The 13,418-nt window shown below is 41.5% G+C and overlaps 1 protein-coding gene across 1 annotated transcript in view; it reads right to left on the bottom strand.

Annotated features, from left to right (window-relative positions):
* The window catches only part of BRINP1 (BMP/retinoic acid inducible neural specific 1), a 254,241-nt gene that overhangs the window by 81,846 nt on the left and 158,977 nt on the right, over nt 1-13,418 (bottom strand). Inside the window, exons 4-5 of the mRNA XM_030207789.1 lie at nt 12,928-13,097; nt 8,023-8,128 (exon numbers count right to left, since the gene is read on the bottom strand). Of these exons, the coding sequence (XP_030063649.1) occupies nt 8,023-8,128; nt 12,928-13,097 (276 nt within the window). The remainder of the gene's footprint in view (nt 1-8,022; nt 8,129-12,927; nt 13,098-13,418) is intronic.

The following is a 13,418-nucleotide window of genomic DNA, read 5'->3' on the forward strand; positions in this document are numbered from 1 at the left end:
TTATGTTTTATTTTTATTATTTCTGCTGAAGGTGCAGATGCTGTTACATTTCTCTCATGGGTGGTGGGAGGGGGGATTTCTGTTTTTTCAGCGGTGATTTATTTATTTATTTAACTTTATTAATCACCTTCCCTTCCACTGATAGCAATGTTTCACCCTATTATGTGCTATCTATTTTCAAGGAGAATTACCTGTAAATTAGAGCAATAGATAGTTCTGTATCTTGAGAAAAGCAGATGAAACTCCTAGACTCCCTGAAGGATGAATGGAAAGAGAATGTCATCTGAATGCTCCCCCAAATCACATCTTAAAAAGCTGGTTCTTAAACAACATCCCTGGATGACAACCTGGGAAGCGGACTCTAGAACTGGCCAAGCCCTATTGTGTTAGGTAGTCAGGGGCTGTAAGGGACTTGGGTTCAGTTATTTGAATTCCTGGCCTAAAAGTGAGTAACTGGAAAAGACTTGTAATATTGTCCCCCCCCCCCCCCCCCCCCCCCCACACACACACACACACACACACCCCTCTATTAGCTACTTTTTCTTTCCTCTGGAATTTGTTACCAGAGGATGTGGTAAAAGCAGCAAGCATAGTTGGATTTTAAAAAGGCTTTGGGCAAATTCCTGAAGGAAAAGTCTTGAAACTGTTTTTAAGAAAAGACTTGGGGAAAGTCACTGCTTATCCCTGGAGTAGAAGGCATGGAATCTTTCTACTTTTTGGGAATCTGCCAGGTACTTGCAACCTGAATTTGCCACTGTGGGAAACAGGATGCTGGGCTTGAAAGTCTTTCAATTTCACCCAGATTGTAAGCTCTTTCAGCAGGGACTGTCTTTCTTCTATGTTTGTGCAGCGCTGCATATGCCTTGTAGCGCTATAGAAATGCTAAATAGTAGTAGTAGTAGTTCTTATGAACTTTGAAGGAATCCCATCTCTCAGCTACAAACAGAAGGAACTACCCATCTTGGTCTATTTCAACAATTAAACAAGACTTTTCCAGCTTTTCACAGCAGAAGTACTTTGGTTTTGAAAATTGCCTTGAGAAAAATATGCATCATTTATCATTTATTAAATGTAATATACTGCCTGCTTCACAAGCAAATCGAGGCGGTTTACACATACAACAAAATTCACACATATTTGCACCTGCTATTTGGTGAGCATAATTTTTCCATAAAAGTTTACATGTGATTAATCTTCTGTTCTAAGGTGCTATGAGTCTTTGAGTGGGCAGCTATAAATTGAATGAATGAGGCTCATACATATGATAGAATTTTCAAAAGAATGTGTGCAAGTGTTAACCTGCAAATCCCTTGCTAGCCCCCACACCCACCCAATATCATATTTGTTCATGGTGTGTAAAAGAAGGAGCAAACATTAGTTTAGTTGCATAGTGGGTGGGCAATTTGGTAATAGTCCCTTATATCTGCCTCCCCATAGTGTGAGGAAAAGCATGAAGAGTAGGGGCACGCCTGATAACTTGGTAAGTGTCGCTAGATGATCTTAAAGACTGCCTCAATCCTATTTATTTATTATTATTTGTTGCATTTGTATCCCACATTTTCCCACCTATTTGCAGGCTCAATGTGGCTTACATAATGCCGGAGTGGCAGTTGCCACTTCTGGATCTGAAAAGTACAGAATGTTAAAGCATGTGCATTATAGGTAGATTACAAAGTGATATTGCATTAATGTTCATGGATGGTAGAGCGATGTACATTATGCTGTAATGGCGGTCATCATTTCCGGATCTGAGGAATATAAGGTGGTATAGCATTGTTATTCGTAGAAGATAGTATAAATTACAAGGTGGTATTGCATTAAAGTTCATAAATGATAGAGTAAAGTAAAGGGTATTTAGACAGTCAAATATAGAAAGTTCAATTACGGTGTGGACAAAAAGGAGGTGGTGCATAATGCGTTACACGTGTCCGAATAATTGGGGTTGTCCAATGTAGGGAGTTTTGACTTTGTTTAGTTTTGTTGATATTTCGTTGTTTGGTATTTAGGATGAATCATTGTGGTATGCCATTTTGAACAGGCTGGTCTTCAGTAGTTTCCGGAAGATTGTTATGTCGTGCATTGTTTTTATGACAGTAGGCAATGCGTTCCATAGTTGTGCACTTATGTAGGAGAAACTGGATGCATAGATTGATTTATATTTGAGTCCTTTGCAGCTAGGGTAATGGAGGTTCAAAAATGTGCGTGGCTATCTGGATGGTGGGAATGGGCTACCATTGGCAACACTAGGAAATGACATTGCATGTTGTTAACAAACAAAATGAGCAGGATACACAGTGCACTTTTTCTAGTGAAAACGGCGCCAGTACTCAAATGCTAGGCCACCCTTCAGGGGTAGGGGTAATCACTGAGGGACCCTCCCCACAATAGCCAGGCCCCCTGCAACCAGTCACAGAACCTATGACAAGGCAGAATTGGTGGGTCAATTGGTGGGTCAATTTTAGCAGCCAATGGAAAAGGTGCAAGTACTCAGTACCCCCAAGTACCCCTTCAAAAAAAGCCCTGAGGATACACATTTTGTGTTTTTTCATTTGCAGATCATAGTGTACACTATTTGCAAAGAGGGCTCATTCTTAATTACTTTGATCTCAAAACAAAAATGAAAACTAACAAACCAAACCACAACAAACAATGCTCCAAACTACACAGGAAATGAAAGAAAATGAACATTTTTGGACTATCTACCTTACTGGATAATGCCGGAGCAGCCCATAGGCTGAACTAGGGCAGAATGTCAAATTATCTAGATAGCAGCCAAATTATCTGGTTCATCACCTGTATGTGGATAGCTACTAATAAATTCTGGACAGCAGTCCAGATAGCTATGCTGAATATCTGGATGTGTTCTAGCCATGGTGGCCAGCATTTAAACACTAACAGCTCAATATCATGCCATATACACACAAAGAAATATATATTGCACTCTGCCAACACATGCACACAAGATACGTTTAACAGAAAGTCAATTTATTCTAGACTTAAAAAGTATCTGTTGTGAAAGAGAATCACACTGGCTGAAAGCCTTCAAGAAACTTAAGGTTCCTGAGTTTTTGGTGGAATATCACTGGTAGGTTGTGTATTGATCCTAAGAGGGCCAGCCTTCAGCACTGATAACATAAGATAGCTCCACATTTTCACAATGCTGCCATACCAATAAGTTTTGCTTTTTGCATGCTGGACAGCAAGTAGAGGATTGCTGGGGAAAATGGTGAGGTGAACAGAAATGGTGCTCCTGCCCAGATTAATACGATGTCCTAGAAGGGTCATCACATGCTGTCAAGCAGCCTGAATCTCCTGGTAAAGTCCTCCATCCTGATGCAGGTACACAAGTGGCAACACAGCAATGTCAGAGCCAGACCACAAGAGAGAGAGAGAGAGAGAGAGAGAAAGACAGTGAGTGTGTGTGAGTGTGAGAGACTAGGAGAATGGATGCTATGGATGCTCCTGGGGTGTATTTGGGGATGAGGAATGAGATAGGCGATGGAATGCTGCTGGATAAGAAGAGGTAATATATAGAGAGGGCATCTGTAAAATGATGAACAATTGGATATGGGTGCTGCTTGGCAGGTAGGGAGGCTCATGCTGGGCAAAGTATAGGGAAAATGGAGAGGGGAATATAGTTAAAGTTGCTGTCAGAGACTGTGCTATGCTTTCACAACTAAAGTTGGGGGGGGGGGGGGGGGGGGGAGACAAATTAAAGTGCCTATGAAGCCAAAATCTAAAATCAAACCTTGATCCTAAAATTTTAATCCTGAGGATTAGGAGCTATGTTTGACTCTGAACCAAGAATCTGTGGTTTTGTAAGGGAGGAAATTGCTGACTCCTGCAGTATGCAGCATAGGGTTGAAACAGCAACTAGCAAAGCTACATAAGATATAACAGGATTGTTGTTTTCTTTATTTTAGTGGACATTTTTCCTAGGTGATTACTTTGCTATGCTGACTCTCATACAGCTATTGAGTCATTAGCAAGTGAATTTGAGTTGGCTTTCTAATTACTGGTAGGGTGAAAAACTTCTTATGAAGGTTCCTATTTTGGGTAATGAGTAATGGATGGAAAGACCATTCTCACAAAAGGTAGACTGAGCTGTCAATTAAATTATATTTGGCCAGCTTGTCTGTTTTTTCTTTAAGGCTGGCCAGTAGCTGGCAGGACCTAAAAACCAACCAATGTAAGTGTTTATCATTATGTTTATTCAAACTTGATGAATCACCTTTTCAAGCAAATAAATCAAAGTGATTTACAAAATAGATAATTAAAAACACAAGAAAAGTGAAAAGAACACCAAAAAATATATAGGAAAGAAACAGTGACACCAAAAGTAATTAAAATAGAGCTACATAACTACTACTACTGCATACTCCTCAGTTTTCTGCTGACCATCAGCCTCCAAACCTAATTGGATTGCTTCCAATCCTTTTTTTTTCAGTCAAAGACTGATCTGATGTCTGATTGTGATAGCAACAATAGTAGTAGATTTGAGTTATCAGGTGCATGGGTTAGGGAGTAGTCAGCATGTGCTGCTCTTCAATATTTGATGTCGTCCCCTCCTGGCTTCCATACTGTAGATGTGATAGCCTTCTATCTTCTACCACTGCTACCACTGTAGTCACACCCTGGACCAGCCCTGATTCAAAAATTAAAGTTCAGTGTGGGGAGGAGAGGCAATTTGGGCACTTTAGGGAGAGTGGCCATTTTTTTTAAAGCTAGAAACCCTAGGCTGAGCTAGATTTGCTTTTATTTAAGAAACAGGAGTAGTGGCGTTCCTAGGGGGGCTGGCACCCGGGGCGGATCGCCAATGCGCCCCGTCCCCCGGGTGCAGCGCCCCCCGATGCAGCGCGGACCCCCCCGGCGAAAGGACACCCCCGCGAAGGAACCCCCCCCCGCCAGGTGCACACCACCGGGGGGGGTGGGGGGTGCCGCGCGCCTGTCCTCCGTTGTTTCATACTTCTTCTCTGCCCCGGAACAGGAAGTAACCTGTTCCAGGGCAGAGAAGAAGCATGGAACAACGGAGGACAGGCGCACGCGGCACCCCCCGGCAGCATGCACCCGGGGCGGACCGCACCCACCGCCCCCCCCTAGGAATGCCACTGAACGCTATAAATATATGGACACATTGGAGCTAGTGACTACCAGATTTTAAACTTCCCATTTAAGTAGTCACAGGTTCTGAATGCAAGATCTAGGAAGGTGAAATGAGGGGAGCTGAGACCCACTTTCAGTTGCAACAAGGATCCCAACAAAGGCACTGTGCTGAAACACAGCCATGCCGGGTAAGTTGTTAATAAAGACCTTGGACTTGGACCTGTAATCATGCCTCTGTTAGTGCCACTGCCGCTGTTTGGTTTTCATGTACTAATGCAGCCATTAGCACACTCACAACCTAATAGGGTTAAAGCTGGAGCGATTACTGCCTCCTGTTTAGGAGGCACTAGGTGTTCCTGAATTAACACTGCATTATCCAGTTAGCATGCAGTAATCATAATGTGCTAGCCGGATTGCGCAGGAATGCCCACTCTCCACCCATGTAACCCCCTCTATAAATAGTTTAGACCCCTACCATAAAATGCTAATCACACAGTAAGGCTTAATGCCCTTTAGTAAAATGACCCTAAACATTTTTAACAATGAATGTATGAAAAGAATCAAAAATGTATCCAAAAAATAACCCTCCATTGCCCAGAGTCACAAGGAATTGCAGTGGGAACAAAAACAAATAAATGATATACCATTAATTGCATGATTAATCATGTGATTAATTGCAAGTACAAATTTCAATCATAATGTAGCCCTAAAAATATTAAAGAATAAAAATTAATGAACAGATAAGAAATACAAAATGAAAAAAATGACAAATTCAAGAATCTAAAACAGCATGCAGAATAGCTATAGTTTTCACAACCTACTTCAGAAATGCAGCCCTAGTTTATTTATTTATTTCAGCATTTGTTATACCGCCAAATGATCCAGGGATAGCAAGGTGGTTTACAAAAGAAAGGCCAAGTAGGGCCATGGCATAGAGAGAAGAGACAGGGCAAAGAAAACAAAACATGGAGGGAGGGTTTGGTCTACATAACAATAAGTAGGTAAAGACACAACAAAATGTAGAGAAGATTGAGCACAAAAGGGTAGAGAGAAAAAGTGGTGGAGGGAGAGGAGTTTAGAGTGAGCTGGGGAGAGAACAGTAAATCGATGCATTATGAGATAAATGCTTGTCAAAAGAACCATATTTTAGTTGAGTCTTAAATTCACCCAGGAGCTAATGGATCGCAAATCCGGGTTAAAGCATTGCACAATGAAAGGGCACAGCAACAGAAAGCTGTTTCAGGAGAGATTACCAAATATAGATGAGTTAATGCAGGGGTCATCAGACAATCCTGCTTATAATCGAATGAGAAAAACGCCCAAGTTCCGACCTAAATCGGGAGATGGACGTTTATCTCACAAAAAACGAATAAAGCGGTATAATCGAAAGCCGATTTTTGGACGTTTTCAACTGCAATCCGTCGCGGATGCGGACAAAGTTGATGGGGGCGTGTCAGAGGTGTGGCAAAGGCGGAACTGGGGCGTGGTTATCTGCCGAACAGAGATGGGCGCATTTCACTGATAATGGAAAAAAGTATGCGTTTTTAGCTAGAATTTAGGACACTTTTCCTGGACCCTGTTTTTTCACGAATAAGGCCCCAAAAAGTGCCCTAAATGACCAGATGACCACTGGAGGGAATCGGGGATGACCTCCCCTGACTCCCCCAGTGGTCACTAACCCCCTCCCACCACAAAAAATGAAGTTTCTCAACTTTTTATTTTCACCCTCAAATGTCATACCCAGCTCCCTGACAGCAGTATGCAGGTCACTGGAGGAGTTGTTAGGGGGTGCAGTGGACTTCAGGCAGGTGGACCCAGGCCCATCCCCCCTACCTGTTACAATTGTGCTGCTTAATGCTTATTAGTCGTCCAACCCCCCCAAACCCACTGTACCCACATGTAGGTGCCCCCCTTCACCCCTTAGGGCTATAGTAATGGTGTAGACTTGTGGGCAGTGGGTTTTGAGGGGGATTTGGGGGGCTCAACACACAAGGGAAGGGTGCTATGCACCTGGGAGCTCTTTTACCTTTTTTTTTGTTTTTGTAAAAGTGCCCCCTAGGGTGCCCGGTTGGTGTCCTGGCATGTGAGGGGGACCAGTGCACTACGAATCCTGGCCCCTCCCACGAACAGATGCCTTGGATTTATTCGTTTTTGAGCTGGGCGCTTTCATTTTCCATTATCGCTGAAAAACAAAAACGCCCAGCTCACACATTGTTGAATAAAACATGGGTGTCTATTTTTTCCCAAAATACGGTTCGGTCCGCCCCTTCACGGACCCGTTCTTGGAGATAAACGCCCATGGAGATAGGCGTTTTCGTTCAATTATGCCCCTCAATGGGTTCCAGAGGATCTAAGGGAGCGAGAAGGCCTGTTATGCTGGCATTCGATAAAGGAAAGGGCGTGTCCTTTTCTTTATAGAGCAGACTACAAGTGGGTGTGTTATGGGCACCTAAATGTAGATGCCCCTTGATAGAATTGACCTGCTGGCTGCGTTGAAACTGCATGAGGCAGAATTCGGTAAGGAACAATGAAATGTGGATCTATTAAAATGAGAGGAGGCGTGAATACCTAGATACTTGTGAATGAAGGCCTCTGAGGTGAGAATCCCACTAATGGTGGGAAGAAAAGGAAGAAAGGAGGAACTACTACCACACACACACACACACACACTCATACGCACCCCATGAAAAAAAACCTACAGGGAGGAAAAAGTTAAGATAATAAATAGAATAGACATAAAATTAAAAGCCATAAGAATGATGCCATGATTACAATATTCATGTAAACTACAGAAACACGAACATCTATAATAAAAAAGTGACCCCCCACATGTATAAATATGTTTCCACTATTTTTTCCAGTGTCTGTTCATCTCAACTCTTCATTTCCTCCCTTTCCTTCTTTCACCTCCTTTCTCACCTTGTAGATGAAGTTTGCTTTCAGTACTTTGCAAAAGGACAGAACTCACAGAGTCCAGATTATCATAACTGCTGCAGCCCAGCGGGCCTGTCCGCGTTTCCGTGACCTAAGAAAAATGAAAACCAAACTGCTTAGATGCTGAAATGAGGTGATAAAACTTAAGAGGTGGAGTGACAGCCTGCGACTAGAGAAAGTAGAGCAGTGAATCAATAAAAAATCATTTAGGGGGCCTTTTACTAAGCTGTGGTATGCGCTAGCCTGTATTTACTGCAGATTAAAAGGGTTTACCAAAGGATGCACTGAGGCATCTTGTGGTAAAACCCCAATGTTCACGTGCAAACCACATACTAAAAAAATCCTGAGTTTTCTTAGAATTGGTGTGTTTGGGGGGGGGGGAGTGGAAGGGGGGCATGACAGCACAAACCAGTTGGCACAGCCACATTACTTCAAGCTATGAGCCCTTACTGCTTGTAAAATGGGTGGGGGCAAAGGCTCACATGCTAATTTTTAATGGCAATACACTAGTGGCAACATTAGCACATGGCCATTAATTGGGAAAATGGAAAATTGACCATGTTCTAGCTGCGGTAAAAATGACCTTAACACACGGGAAACCCCACATAAGGGTGTGCTAAAGCCACGTTTTACTGCAGCTTAGTAAAAGGACCCTTGAGTAAGTTTCTAGTCTTCCCTGTTCACAAGGGTCAAGGAAGAATCAAATGGCCATGATGGCAAGATAGGAGGGGGCCTAAATTGCCAAGACTTTATCCCATGCATAATTTTTTGAAACTGAATATTATGACAAAGATAGAGTTGTATATCTTTCTCCACTAGAAATATGCATTCATTTGAAATCAGGATTTTGTGTGGGTGGGGGAGAGGTTGTTTGCCGTCTTGTCAACAGTGTACACTATTGCTCAAAAACTGAAATATGGTACGAATGTACACGCCTTATTTAGGCGTGTATCCCTGTTATTCTATATCAATACATGCAAATTGTAGGAACACCCCATTACGTCCATGATTTGTCTATTTCTGCACCCCTTTTTTCAGATTGCGTGTAAATTTTAGGCGCTGATCCCACACCTAAACTTAAGTACATAAATGCCAATTAAAAATAATTAGTACCAATAATTGCACATTAAAAAGCCACTTATTGGCCCAAATTAGCACATGCAATTTTTGGTGACTTTTATAGAATTAGGGGATAGTGTGCATTGTTTCTAAATAGTGCATCATGTTGCCCAATCATGCACAGTGTTGAGCAATATTGCACTCTATTTGAATACAAACGTATACTATTCAGCAATAAGGTGCACTATTGAGCAATAATACACTCTATTGGTGGTTTTAACCCCAACAAAAAAAGTGACACAAAATATGAAATGAAAAATCCCATTAACAATACAGAAAATTAAACTATTTGTCCTATTTGCTAATAGGGCAACACACAGCTCAACCCTCTGATATGATTATTTATTTTATTTATTTATTAGGATTTATTTACCACCTTTTTGAAGGAATTCACTCAAGGCGGTGTACAGTAAGAATAGATCAAACATGAGCAATAGGCAATTACAGCAGTAAAAATATTCAAATAACAATACAAAGTATGGCATGGTATACTACTTACAATGTCAACACAATACATAAAAGAACATTTTAATTGATAGTGAAGGGTATGTTGAACTTAGCTCTTATCTTGGAACCCCCATAGCCAAACATACATCAAGAACATGAAAGCATATTTGGCCTCTATACGTTGAGAGCCAGAAGCCATTGACAGATAATATCACAGTAAAATCTTTAGTCATGAAAGCTCTCCATTAAATTGTTGTCCCTTGGCCACTGTAAACAAAGCCTTGCTATGCCACAGTGAAAAAGGGATCTAGTTGTCCTTTCATCTTAAGAACTAGCCCCTTCAATTTCTATCCCTATCAGAGCACTCTCTGTTTCTTAAAATGAGGACTCTCATTCCTTAAAACAAAGAAACTATCTACGTATCTCTGATTCCTCAAAGTATTTTTTCTCTCTTTCTTGAATATAAATCATCACACTCATTCTTAATATTAAAATAATACATCTTAAACTTCATAACTACAAGACTGTAATAAAGTCCAGTATGTCAAGTATTTCTTGTGGGCCAACTTATAGTTTAGACCTAGAGAAGGCAGTTCTATAACAGTGCACCTATATATAGGTCATCAGAAGACACCTACTCTATAAAATACAGTAGACACCTATTTTCCATCATAGAATTTTAGCCTTAGAAGAAGTGAAATACATGCCTATAATTTAGGCATGAACACTGTCAGCCATAGAGCTGGTGAAAATATTTATGCCTACATGTTGGAGATACGCAAGTAGCTTGTAGCATTCTACAACTTACAGGCATAAGTGAAAGTTCCACCCAAACTCCATCTATGTGTATGCCCAGCTGTCAAAAACACGCTGTGTAAGATATGCACATTATTTACAGAATAACACTTAGGTAGATTTTCAGCATTTATGTGCACACTTATATAAGAATATGCTGGTATTCTAAACATTTGCGCACATAGGGACCCTTTCACTAAGCTGCAGTAAAAAGTGGCCTGTGGCAATGTAGGTGCATGTATTAGGCATGCACCGGTTCAGTTTTTACCGTGACTGCAAAAAAGATCTTCTTTTTAATGTGTCGGGAAAAGAGCATGTGGTAAAACTGAAACCAGCATGCGTCCAAAACTGGCCTGAGCCCTTAACGTCACCCATTGATCTAGCAGTAAGGGTGCATGTGTGGTGACCGGTCGGCGAACGCCAACTGCTGATTACCACTGGAAATAGCATGCATGGGAGGAAATAATAATTCAACCAGGCATTATGGGCACGCACCAAATCTGAAATTACTGCCAGGGGGCACGCTGACCTGGCAGTAGTCTCATTTGGGTGTGCGCTGCATGCACATAGAGCCTACCGTAGTCTAGTGAAAGGGCCCAATAATTGGCAGATAAAGATTACTCCATAGGTTTAGTGGTATCGCAATTACGACTCACTGGAAACGCTGTTGCTCTTTTTGCTTGAAATTTACATTGGTTTGTATCTTTTAAGTCTGAGCGCGGTGGTGCCTCACAAGATTTTACAATTCTGTACTGATAACTTCAGATTCCTGATGCAGGCCTTTCAGCCAAAGCATGGCTGTGTTGAGTCGCTTGAAGATATATCATTGAAAGACTTACAGCTATTTCTGTCGCCTCTACTCTGATGTTTGTTTGGCATAAACAGCACACATTTTATAGAATTAACCCCTCTGGAGTGTTGTCTCTCCTTCATGTATCCCTGCCTTCTGTTATATGTCTGGACAACACTCACTCTTCTGCTTTTTCATATATTGGCCCTAAGCTTTGGAATTCTTTACCAACTTACATCAAAACTGAAAGCTCATACCTCACTTTTAAGAAGTTTATCAAGTCCTGGCTCTTTAACCAAGCTTTCCCTTCATAATGCCTATTTTCTTCCAATGATTTCTTCCCCTGATCCTTCACCCCCCCCCCCCCTTCTTATTTTCTTCTCTGTGCTCCTTCCCTTGTTTCTCCAGGGTTCCTTAACCTTTTATTGTAAACCACTGTAATTCCACTAGGCAATATGCAGTATATCAAGAGAAATAAAAATACATAAATAAATAATACATGAATTCATGTTTTATAGGTTCAATTTTTTTCTAACCTCAGAAAAATGTCCCCTCTAGAATAGGATATCCCAATCCCCTCACGAAGAGACAAAAGTATCAATGGGGCCAATTCTATAACTGGGTTACTAGTAGGAACCTATTCTATAAAAGAACATATGTGTCTACTTTTATTTATAGAATACTATCATAACCACAAAAATATGCACCTATATGTTAGGCAATCCAGAAAGGAACCAGTCCACTTGCACAGATAAGTCAAGAAAACACAAAAAGTGAGAATGACCACAACGGGGGCAGCAGCAGCACCAAAGGAGCAACAGTAGGACGGGGGGAGTGGCAGCAAGACTGGGGGGGGGGGGATGGTCCTCATTACCAGGGGGCCCAGACCACTCTCAGTCCTCCTCTGAGTTGATCACCACTGGAGGAATGTCGACTCTTATTATTCTAGTGAAATATGCATGTAATCGGCATAAAACTATGAGTATGTACTTTATAGACTTGGCCTGTACATCTGTAACTCCAAGAACCCTCTCTACATCACACTATGTGAAGACGTGATAGGACTAAAAAGAAACAGCACAGGTCGAGTGGGCTACTTTCATAATTCCCATATATAGCATATTTCCTCTCTCTCCCTTTCTGTACATAATATTTAACCTCTCTTCTATGTTGGAGCTGAGTTTCCTTTACACTGAACTAAGCATTGTAAGATCAGAATGCAGCAAAGGGACGACTAATCTCCCATCCTCACTAACCGCCAGTCTCAGCATCTGTGACACACCAAGATCTGAAAAGGGAACACGGTTTACAGCTATATGCAACAGAATATTTTATTTCCATTGTTCTGTCTGTGGACAGCATGCAGTCAGATTAATGCCACACCTCCACCTCTTTCCCTTTCTTAAAATTATATCCCCAGCAGTGAGGGCAGGGTTCCTTTCTGTGCATTAACTAACTGAACAATATAATTGTAAGATTATCCCTTAAGCTGCTTCCTTTCAGAGAAACAGACCTTTGTTGTTGGAGCTGTTTTTTCTTTGTCTGTAGACTTCCAGTAGTTTTCTCTTCTACTTGCTCCTTCTTTCTTAGTGATTAATCTTGCATGCTTTGAAAGCTGCATTGTAGGTTTCGCTATCCACTTGAAATCCTTTTTGGAGAATCTGTGCTAAGGCTTAACAGAAAAGCTCCTTGTCTTACTTTTAGTGCCTGCTCACTTTCCCCAGGCCTGTAGCCCATACCTTGATTGCTCCAGTAGAGATCTGGATTTCATGGAGTCTCCTCATGGTTCCATCACGGTCAACAAAGTAGGAAGAAGCCAGCTGGTGCAATGCCTCCACACTCTGGGTGGCATTCCCAGATTTCCGGTCCAGTCGGCTTTTGTCCATATACATGGTCAGTGCTTCCTCTCCTGCAGCACACATAAGCACAAAAAAAAAGATAAAAAAGGCAGAATATTTGGCAAAGTTTGGGCAGTGAGATATACTACATTCAAACATGTCTGCAGTAATTTGTGCCTGTATAATATGCAGTAATCATTGCAAATAAGGATCAGTACAGCTTGCAGAGTGTGAACAATAGTACCATGCTTGGCAATAGATGCCAAAGAATGGGTTAGCGATCTCAAGACATAGTTAGAAGATTATATACTTGCTCAGAATGAAAGAGAACCAGAGGTCTGTCGAATCTGATGACAGCAGTGTCACTGGCAATGGGCATTATAATGACTTCT

This window comes from Microcaecilia unicolor, chromosome 6, assembly GCF_901765095.1.
Source record: "Microcaecilia unicolor chromosome 6, aMicUni1.1, whole genome shotgun sequence".
NCBI lineage: Eukaryota > Metazoa > Chordata > Amphibia > Gymnophiona > Siphonopidae > Microcaecilia > Microcaecilia unicolor.